At 25.0% G+C, this 12,051-nt stretch overlaps 2 protein-coding genes across 2 annotated transcripts in view; one reads left to right on the top strand and one right to left on the bottom strand.

The window, feature by feature from the left end:
* LOC129618849 (relaxin receptor 1) overlaps positions 1-7,456 on the bottom strand; it is a 100,833-nt gene extending 93,377 nt beyond the window's left edge. Inside the window, exon 1 of the mRNA XM_055533874.1 lies at positions 7,355-7,456. The gene's annotated coding sequence lies outside the window, so the exon portion shown is untranslated. The remainder of the gene's footprint in view (positions 1-7,354) is intronic.
* LOC129618841 (tubulin alpha-1C chain-like) lies at positions 5,827-10,233 on the top strand. The gene is made up of 2 exons (XM_055533863.1): positions 5,827-5,838; positions 8,881-10,233. Exons 1-2 carry the CDS (start codon positions 5,827-5,829, stop codon positions 10,231-10,233), a joined length of 1,365 nt encoding a protein of 454 aa, XP_055389838.1.
* The last annotated feature ends 1,818 nt before the right edge of the window (positions 10,234-12,051 follow it).

The following is a 12,051-nucleotide window of genomic DNA, read 5'->3' as shown; positions in this document are numbered from 1 at the left end:
TCTAGTAGCTGCCATACAACTTGAATAGTAGTTTGGCACCCACAGTATTTTGAAAAACACTGTACTGAAATTTTGCAAAAATTAACGGCAACTTAAAGTCATAATCTGCCCCATATTCAGTTATGGCATATTTATTCGCACATAGGATAACAAATTCGTACGGGTATCACAGAGTTGACAAAGTCGTTTATTTATAAAATTGAGTTGAGCAATCAGACTCACAATTAAACGATATCAATTCTACAGACTCCATCCCATCCAGAAAAATACATCATCAAACTTAGTATCTCAGATAATTAAACCCTGCGCTCCTTGTATTTAATAAAAATCGTAACGTATCCACCCTCTACATTTGGTTTCAACATGATGCAACAATAAATGCAAATGGTGGTCGAAACCTTGATATCTTATTGAAATTAAAATTATGCCATAAAATAAGTTGTCCCAAAATAATACGCTTTTCTAATCATTCCCTGTTTGTAATCATTCACCTTACTGCAATAAACCAGAAACATGTGACGGTTTCTTTGTTTTAATCGTTTCACATGACACACATTGTTCGAAAAGGTGTTTAAAATTAGACTTCTAAATTGTAAAGAAGACCCACGATTATCATGAGGAAGTAATTTTCAAATTTTAATGCCACCTGTTGATCTTTTAATTACAAATAAAAAAAAAATCTATTAAAATTTTGTTTTTTGATTTTTTCTTTTATAATTTCAAGTTCTATTGGTCTTGAAAAAATCCCATTACATAATATAATTATTCAAAATAAAATAACAGAAATTTCTTAAGAATTTCATTGAAAAAATTCCTATTTCATTTTTTTTTTAAGAAGTGCATTTACGGCTATGGTTTAACAGATGTTAAATTAACAATAAAAAATATGTAAAAATAAATAATATCTAAAAATATAAATATATATACTTATTAGCTTTTAATAGTTTTGCTTTCAATTATTTTTTTTCAACAGGGCTATAGCAATTATCAAAAGATTTTTGGCATCAAAAGCTATCAAAATTCAAAATTATCACAATAAGTAAAAATATTTTACTTCAAATTTCAATCACGTAATATAAGTACTCAAAGAAATAGTTTTCTATTTTGCCTTCTAAAAACGAAAAGGGAAAATTCCAATAAATGAAATGTTCAGGAAAAGTAATTGTCGGCGTAATACTAATTTCAGATCAAATCACTATTATCAAAATACAACTTTTTGTCCGAAAGGAGTGTTGCACCAATAAAATTGTAACATTTTATCAGGAAATAAGCAAAAAAATTCTAAAATTTATTCTTGACACATCATTCTTCGAATCAAGTTACACGATTTTGATAGGTATTGCGTTTTTAACAATAAAAGTAACCTTTAATAATAAACAGCTTTCTTAAAATGCTTATGTATAAATACATAATATCACAAGGATAATCTTATATAACCATAAACTGATTGGAAAATTAAAAAAAAATGAAAATTTTTAACTAAAAACATTCTCCGTGTTTGTTAATACAAGGGAAGGGAAACGCAAAAAATATGGAAAATTGGGTACGACAAAGTTTTATTCTCTTTGATATTTGATGTTTTTTATATTGACAGATTAATTATTTTCATTTAATCTAAATTAATTTTATAACACGCAAAAATTTTTGATAAGGATCATGAAAATTAATCTAAAACTATTTATGTATAAAACACAAAAAATAATTATTAAAAATTTTTTATCATGCCTATATTTTTTCATTTCAAAATAATAGAGTGGAGGTATGTAAGTCGATTTGTGTATTAATATTTTAGGGAAAATAATTTTTCAAGTTTTGTAATTACTAAAAATAAAATTGAACAATTTAATCTTCATCCTTCATTCTATTTTTAAACGTATTTTAAAGAGACTTATTATATAATCTTTAAGGAAAATGCATAAACCCAACATAGATAGGCATAAAATTACGGTAATGATAAAAATTCAAAAATTTTTATGTTTAAAAAACTCTCTATGTCCAAAAAGCTCTTTTTCATGGACGAGCAAAATCTTAATTGATTTGAAATTTCAAACCGTAATTATCCATGAAATCTTTTTTTCCGAATTTTCATAATCATAGAACGAATCACAATGGTCAAAAAAAAATTTCCGTAAACATTGCAGAACGTCTTTTGTACCTTTTCATTTCATATATTTACATATATATCAAATTTGACTTCATTTGAAAACAGAAATTAACATTCTAAAATCAAATTAAAAAAAAGTAACTAAAATATTACATTAATTCATAAAAATTACATTTTTAGTTTATAGTTTTAGTTTTAGTTTAGTTCAATCGACCCATTGTTTTTTTGAATATTTATTATAAAAAAAATAATTATCAAATTAAATTAAATACTCAGTCTTCGATTAAAATTTTTGGCGCAATTTAAACTTGTCGTATAACACTTAACGCTAAGTTATTAAAATCAAGTATAACCCCACAAAAATCAAATAAATTATAACGGTACTAAACCGTTGTGTTGAGTTTATTATTACATATGGTGCTAAACTCAACACACAGCAATAAAAAGAGGTAAGTACATATAAAATTTCAAAAGCAATCACAAAGAAAAAATGACGTTGTGCGTCTGTGACATGTACCATAATGATTAAGGGTTAAATAGAATAAAATCGTAAATATTCGTAGGTTAATTACCATTAAATGTTTTGCATAGATCGAATAACAAATGAATTAAAACCTAAAAAATATTTCTGACCCGTCTTTCTTTATATAATATAACAATATTTAATAGCCACCGAACAAAGCAGTAGTTTACCAGCTTTGATAGTATAAATCTATAAAGGTTAATAAAACATAAGAAGGATGTAGCATTGATAGAAATATCCTTAAACACATTAAAATCAGAAAGCTAAAATATTACCAAGAATTCATTAAAAATAAAATTGACCTATATCTTACTATTGAGTTAAATTCAGTTGATTAATTTCGTTTGAATTGAAAAACGAGATTTAATAAGTCTAATTTATTGTAAACATCTATAAATAGAAACGTTTCACGTTTACGCATTCTTTTCAATTACGCTGATTAACATCGTAAATTTCATTGTATACAAAAAGCACTTCTTAAGAGATAACTTTAATGATTACGGGGACATTTTAATAGTTCACTGACTGAAGACAGACTGTTGCTCTGATTATTTAATACTTTCATTCTTGTGCTTTCTTAAGTAATCATTTAAACTTTGTGAAATTCGCATATAATATTTTAACCTATTGGCTCTATAAAAAGAAACGATTAGCTGTCTGTATGACGCTTACAAGCTGTTTTCTAATTTACCCTATACCTTTCCATAGCTAGTATCGTAATGTTTTATTAATTTTAATAGATTGATAAAAAAATATTTCCTTCAAATTTCAATGTCGAAATGAAATTTGGCAAATTTAGAACTTTTTTAGAACAAAAAAATTTGAAAATAGCTTGTAAAAAAGGAAAATGTATTTTTGTTTGTACCTACATGTGTATGCACATAAGCATATACAAATCTTTAAATTTTCAACTTATCAAACATACTATGTATGTAGTATTTGGAACGCTTCCTAAGAAATGTTCCCTAAAAGGCCATCAACCTTAATAAGATAAATTTCAGATTATAAAAAAAATTAATAAAATAGGTAATTGAAATCATGAATTTTATACACGTAATATTGATGAATTTCTAACAAAACAGAGTTTAACTTATAAGAATAATAAATATCCTTCTCATTTAACTGTAAATAATTAAACATGAATTAAGTTTATATATATATAAGAAGGGTTTGTAAAAGTCAAACTATATGTTCGTAAAATTTATCGATGGCTAATTTTCATTATGTAACTGTGGTGTTAAATTTGGGTAAGATTTGAATAAATTAAGCTAGAAATAAAAACGTAAAATAAAAATTATGTAATATATAATACTAGAAGAAATGGCAAGATTTTACCAATAAGTTCGGAACTAAGTGTAATTCTTCAACTAAACTTGGAAAGAAAACTAGTTTAGTTGGAATATTAAGAAACTCGAATTTATAATGAACTAAACTTAATTGCTTTATAAATTTCTACGTAACATTTAAACTAAGAACTAAATGTTTATGTTGTGTAATTCAGTATTTTAATCATAAAAACCAACAAATATAAAACTTAACCTACTCTAACCTAATCCTTAAACCATAATTAAGTTATGGTTTAGATAATCTAATTTTCGTTTATGATAACCAAAAATATTTTAAGCGAAAAATCTGAAATTGTAGAAAATTTAAGTATTTCAGAGTGATTTATTATACTTATAATAAAATTTTCACTATCACATGAAGAACCAATCAATTTTTTGTAACTCTGTTAAATATAGCAATACCTTACGATTTCGTAATCGACAGAATCTATATAGAAGCTTATTTGAAATTTTTGTTTAAGAATATTTGTAGTTTTCATATCCGGTATAATATTATTGCTTCTGAAGATATGAAACAAAAAATGATGAAACCAAAACCCTAACATTTTCTCCTCTCTAAATTTCCAAAAAATTTTTTATTAAATCAGTTTTAGGTTGAGCCTCACATTTGTAAATTATGTAATCTACACTATTTGTAATCCCATACTAAGTATAATTAAAAATAAAAAATTCATCATAAACTTATCATATTACACCTTTTAACTTGAAGAAGTTTTAGCGTATATGTACAAACACATACATTTGTGTCTTAATGATATTGTCTTTAAACAAGAAAAAGGAAACGTAAGTTGAGAGACTCATAATAGCTTTACATGCAATACCATATTTAAGGACTGTTATTTAAATATTCTTTACTCCATTCTTTTATCTTATTGTTTCCAAGCTCTTACGCGTTTAATTGGAAGATTTTAATGTATGCAACCTGTCTCGAGTATATATTGAACATTATATAATTGTAAGTAAATTATTTTAGGAAGTATCTAACATATTATTAAATAAATTCACTAATTTAAATAAAAGCGCACTTTAGTATCAATTTCCAAAACAAAATATTCATGCTGAACAATTCACTTATGTATATGAATACAAAGAATCTATAAGAGCTTACAATTTCACTTTAAGATAATCCCTTACACTCTTCATCCAGAGGATTAAATTCAAAGAAAGGAAATGATATAATAGCTAGTTTATTTTCTTATAATATTTAGTTTCAGTCTGTAATAAAATTATATTGAACATTAACTATGTATATAGAGTAAAAATAAAATATTATATAAGTAAGTGTAATAGAGAAGACACAAAATAAAAAAAAATTAATTTACTTTTATGGTCAACCATACAGATGTGTCCTATAATTTAAAATCCTTTCCAGAATAATATTATGATACTTAGTATTCGAATTACCGCAATGAGTGCGTATGTACATTTTATTAGATTTAAAAATAGAAAATAATAATACATTCTTAATAAAATCTACCCTACTTACTTGAGATCGAATTAAATTTTAAATTTCTGCTAGTAAATTATTTTCAGATATAATTCGAAATAACTTAATTAAAGTAGAACATCTATGAGAATATCATATAAAGTTGTAGTTGTTATCATGTAGTATAATTATTAATCATAAATAAGTGTTAAAATAAATTGTAACGGAATTTGTTTCTACTTTGTTCAATTCACTTTACATTTGAACAATTCTTAATTTCCAAGTTTTCTTGTGCCTTTCTGTATATAGTAAAATTTTTAATATATTGTATATAATATTTAATAATAGTTCACCTGCAAACAAATAAGTATAAACTAATCAAATGTATGTATTTTAATTCGAAATTAAAATTGGTATTAAGAAATCAATGAACTATTCTGTAGGCAATAATTTGAAAAGTCGCAGTGAAATCAGCGTTAAACATGAGGTGAAATTACTTCATAAAATGAATTAATCGTCAGCGTTCTTCAACAGTACAATTTTGTAAATTTATAACTTCAATAATTTTGTAAATTATCTTTTTGTAAACATATTTTGTAAATACACAAAAAAATTTGTTAAACAATTCTAAATATCAAAATCTTGGCAATGTCTATATTTAAATAAAATTTACTTTTTTAACACAAATAGAAACGGTGGGACAACTCATTCTGGAATTAAACTTATTTTTGCAAACGCCATCTTTTATAAGTTTTAAAAATATGAGCACCTTAGGTTGCTGTTCATGGAAAACATTATCAAAAAAATCTGATGTGGTTAGCACATAACCGACCGCCATGTTTATTGTCTAGTTAAGTGAATGTGTTACAGAATATTATAAAAATGTCTGTTAAATACTTCTTTCCAATTTTTAGGACATTAGTAAGCTTATATAGTTAACATACCTAAAAAAATGTAAATAGTAGAATTTTGCTTTGTGCTACCCGAATTCAATGAAATGCTCGTCAGTTAGTTTTGGTAATAACCGGAACTCAAATATCAAATTTCAAGATATTCCATCAATTCCCTCCGTAGATATGGTGAAAAATGTAAAATCAGGCCGCACATCAGTTTTCGGGCCCTGATCTTTCCAAAAAATTTATATGTTAATTGTTTTAGTACGAAGAGTTTAAATAATAAATTTCAATGAAATCGGTTGATTATTTTTCTTTATATACGCAAAAATATATATTTGGCCAATAGTAAACGTCTAGCTGCTGACGCCTGATTTCTTCCAAAATAGTTTAGCGGTCGCGTGAAGCTTATATATGAAATTTCAAGCAAATCGGTTGAATATTTTCTTTAAAATGGTCAAAAATGTAAACCAGGCCCGCTAAAAAGCGCAGTTCCCGAGCCCTGATATATCCCAAAAGTTGATCAATCCGTGCCATGGTCAAAATAAACTTATATATAACATTTCATCAAAATCGATTCAGCCGAACTTGAGATACACGCGTGCACACACAAACCGACAGGTTGCTAAAAATAGTTTACTTAGACTTCCCTACTATGGAGAAGTGCATTTCAACCGAAAACTCGATATGCAAAATTTGTTGCCATCACATTAACCTACTTGTTGTATACACAATACAGTCGGTAAAGAGGCAAAAGAAATGAATAGCCCTTGTTGGCTTTATCGAACTATGTATTCCAAAATAATTTTCAGCGTCCAAAATTATTACTAAATAATTTTAAGTAACTAATTTTTTTCTTTCTCGATTTAAATTAAAATTATTCACTCACCATACTTTTTTTTCAATTAAGCAAGTAAACTTTACCAAAATCTTCTTATAAAATAATATGAACAATGCAGATGCTTATAACACTTTGTTAATATATATACATATAATAAATTTTATAAATAATTATAAATAAATTTAAGAAAAGAGTTTAAAAGTAAATTGAATTTAACGCACCTTTATTTACTAACAGTAGTTATACAAATTTAATCAATATTTTAGTTTAATTTGCTGAATAAACCGTTAATATTACTATCAGAACAAAGATTTAATCCAAACAAGAATATTTACCAATTCTATTATGTTTGCAGTTTATTTATAATTTGTATAAAAAATTAATATTACAAGCAATTTTTTAATATTTTTCAAAAATTTATACTTTTACACAATAAATATTTTGATAGAAAATTCATAAAATATTTGAAAATCAAATTCGATTACTTTTTTTTTTATTTTTAATCACAATTTTTTTAATTCATGTAAAATATCTGAATTTGTAATTATAACAATGGTTTAATTTCTTCAACTTTAAATATTAATTTGGACACTTTTAGATTCAACTTTTTCCAAAAACCCTCGCAAAAAAATTTGAATAAAAATTAATTTTCTTTTTAATTTTTTTTATATTTTTTTAACATAAGTAATACTTTTTTTTATTTCACTTCTCATAAAATTTTATTTTTAAATTTCACGTAAAATGCGTTAGTTTTCGCGGCTAATTTTGCTCTTCGATTTTCCGCTATTTAGTTGTTTACCGTTATAAACCAAAAAATTGACTAACACATATTATTATTATTTTTCATCATATATGTACCTATTCGATTCTAGTGTCTACCCTTTAAAAATCTACCAAAATAATGATAAAAAAAAAACATAATAATAAAAACCGATAGAAAAACATGTGATATAGAGAAAAAAGAGAAGAAAAAAAAGTTCACTCGAATTCATTCAAATTCATACGTAAGTATGTACATACATATGTACACATATTGTATGTACAATATAATATAAAATTACTCATTTAAAATTAAAAGAAGATGAAAAGCTGATTGTAAAATAAGTACGATGCCTACTCGTATTCTTACAAACATAAATAAGAACCGTAATTTAGACCATCTTAATAGCAGAATGAAGCCAAAAAAAAAAAAAATTTGCCAGAACAAGAATAAACAATAATTAGTAAACAAATTGATTGCAATAACTGTAAATGTAAACAAAACAAAAAATACACCATAAATAAAGCTTTTCCGAATTTCGCATTTTAAATTCTCCAAAAGTCCAAACTTTCGAATAAAACTCAACAGAAATTGTCTATAGTAAACTTCATTCATATAAAAATTGAATGTAGGCAATTTTAACATAATAAAACTTAAAATTTGAATGAATTTCTGCTATTTTCAAAAATAACGAAATATCTAAGCTTTTATTAAAGCTCAATTTATCTGAATTTATTACAATAATCAATATAATTTTGATTTGTAGTAAGCTAATAATTTAAAAAAATTTCTTTATTAATTAAATCAAATCAAAAATTTATAATAAAAATTTTTGTGATCAAATTCACATCTAGAAAATTTTAGGCGGATTTAATTTTATTTTTTAAAATATATAAGTACATACATACATACATATGTACATATTTTTTCTAAAAAAAAACTTTTAGGGTTTTCTTCATAAATTTATTTTGAACGAATTGAATCAAGATGCGTGAAATAATTTCCATACATGTCGGACAATGTGGTGTACAATTTGGTAATGCTTGTTGGGAATTATATTGCTTAGAACATGGAATTCAACCGGATGGTAATATGCCACCCGATAAAAATTGTGGTGGACGTGATGAATCATCTTTTAATACATTTTTCAATGAAAATGGATGTGGAAAACATGTGCCCCGGGCAATTTTTGTTGATTTAGAACCAACAGTTATCGATGAAGTCCGAACTGGAACATATCGGCAATTATTTCATCCAGAACAGCTTATAACAGGTAAAGAAGATGCGGCTAATAATTATGCACGCGGACACTACACAATTGGTAAAGAGATAATTGATTTAGTTTTGGACAGAATACGAAAATTAGCAGATCAATGTCCTGGCTTACAAGGATTTTTTATATTTCATTCAACTGGCGGCGGTACAGGATCTGGTTTTGCTGGATTATTAATGGAACGTTTATCAATTGATTATGGGAAAAAAACGAAACTAGAATTTGGTATATATCCAGCACCATGTATTGCTTCTGCTGTTGTTGAACCATATAATGCTGTTTTAAATACTCATATCAATATGGAACATTCTGATTGTACATTTATGGTAGATAATGAAGCAATTTATGATATTTGCCGCCGTAATTTAGATATCGAAAGACCTACGTATACCAATTTGAATCGTTTATTAGCACAAATTGTGTCATCAATAACCGCATCTCTACGTTTTGATGGTTCTCTAAATTGTGATTTGAATGATTTTCAAACAAATGTGGTACCATATCCTAGAATACATTTTCCATTAGTCACTTATGCACCTATAATTTCTGCTGAACGTGCTTTACATGAACAATTAACATGTGCTGAAATAACTAATGCATGCTTTGAACCTGCAAACCAGCTTATTAAGTGTGATCCTCGTAATGGTAAATACATATCTTGCTGCATGTTATATAGAGGTGATATAGTTCCAAAAGATATAAACAGCGCTATTGCAACAATAAAAACAAAGAAAACAATTCAATTTGTTGACTGGAGTCCTACTGGTTATAAGATCGGAATAAATTTTCAACCATCAACTGTTGTACCTGGCGGAGATTTAGCGAAAGTTCAACGATCATTATGTATGGTAGCGAATACAACAGCGGTAGCTGAATCATGGGCTCGTTTAGATCACAAATTTGATTTAATGTATTGTAAGCGTGCATTTGTCCATTGGTTTGTGGGTGAAGGTATGGAAGAAGGTGAATTTTCAGAAGCTAGAGAAGATATGGCTGCTTTAGAAAAGGATTACGAAGAAGTTGGTATGGATTCAAGTTTTGCAGAAGATGAAAATGAAGAATATTAAATTAAAAATTTTGAAAAAAAGTAAATTCAAATTTATTTAAAAAATCTTAAATTAAATTGCACGACAAATTATTTGAAAAAAAAAATTTACAAAAAATGATAGATTGAATTCAAAATCAATGAAAAATCAATGAAATTAAAATTCAAAATCAATGAAAAAAAATGGAATTTATTATTTTTTATCTTTATTAAAAGTCAATATTTGTTCGAGTGTATGTAAATAATAAAATAAATTTTGTTTACTCAAACTACTTCTTTCCCATTTTATTCGTTGTACCATCGAAAAAACTATGGCACTTTTTTATATATCTATAAGACATTGGACTTCCACCAAAATACAAATTTAACAGCAATTTGACTCAATCAGCAATTTCAATTTTATTGATAAATAAATCACATAAAGCTTAATCAGGATTTTGGTAAATTGCCATAGATAATGAAATGTAGACATTAAAACTTCCACAGTGAACAATAGTTTTAGTCAAAACCTCTCAATTATTTTAGTAATAATGTTTCGAACAATATTCAATATATGAAATTACATTAAAATGTAATGTTTAATGTAGAAATAACTCAATCTTCCCCAGGCAGTTAGTTGTTATTTTTTAATGAAAAAACTTTTGTATTAAAATTTTTTTTGTAATATATTTTCAATTATACTTAAAATTAGTTTTTCATTTTAACATGTAATATAAACCTTTAAACAAAAAAAACATCAAATTTTTTTACCATTTCAAATAAATTACTAGTATGTACAAAAAAAAATAAAACAAATAGCAAAAAAATTACAAAATACTTGTAAACTGAAAGTAAAATAAAAAATGTAGGTAATTTGTGAATTTCATTTGGGTTTAATTGGAATCTATAACATTTGATATGATAAACGATTACAATAAATAAACTCACATAATATTTTTTTTAACATTTTTTTAAAAATGAAATTCGACATTTATTTTCTTGTTTAAGAGGTATCTAAATAATAATAAGGAAATAAATTTCCTCCATTAACTGAAAAAAAAAAAAGAAATTATCTCTAAAACTAATTTATGTTTTCATACAATTCATTACAGGTTAAACGTACAAATAATTAAAATTTATCGTGTAATTAATAATTAATATTTGAAAATGATGGGTCCATTTGATTTCTTATAGTATACACTTAGTCAAATACTTAAAACTTAATTATGTAGGTGTAATTATATTAATTATATGCTAAAATATAAAATATTTTTCCATTTGTTTTTTTGTTTTCCTTTTTTTTATTTCAAATCTAAGAACCTCAATAATTCTTTGTTGAAAAGTTTCTTCATATACATATTGCAAAAAAATAGTTTTATTTCCTCAAAACTTTTACTACAAAGGTTTAATTTTACTTTCCTTTCTATTTTCTTTTTACTCAATTTATTGAACGGTTGCTAATGATAATTTTTTTTTTTTTTGAATAATGCAATCAAAAATATAAAATACTAATAATGATAAAGTATTTGAATAAAATTTATTAAATATACGTAAATATTTTAAATTTCCTAATTTCACCATTTTATTAATATTTTATAGATTTGACTTGAATGAAAACCTAATATGAAACTTTTAATTTAAAAAGATGTTTTTGTGATAATAATATGTTCATTTATTTTTTTTTTTTTTCAATAACTTATTGGTAAAATTTTTAATTTATGATAAATCTAGTTTATGAATAGAATTAATTTATTTACTGAATATACAATCATAATTGTGTTTAAATTACCATCAAAACAAAATGTTAATAGTTTTTTTATTTTCAAAAAAAAATTTAAAAAAAAAACACTCAGCTTTGCAC

Source organism: Condylostylus longicornis, unplaced genomic scaffold, assembly GCF_029603195.1.
Source record: "Condylostylus longicornis isolate FDR11 unplaced genomic scaffold, ASM2960319v2 ptg000001l, whole genome shotgun sequence".
Classification (NCBI taxonomy): domain Eukaryota; kingdom Metazoa; phylum Arthropoda; class Insecta; order Diptera; family Dolichopodidae; genus Condylostylus; species Condylostylus longicornis.
Note: the sequence above shows the minus strand (reverse complement) of the source record. Positions and strands in the feature narration are given on the sequence as shown.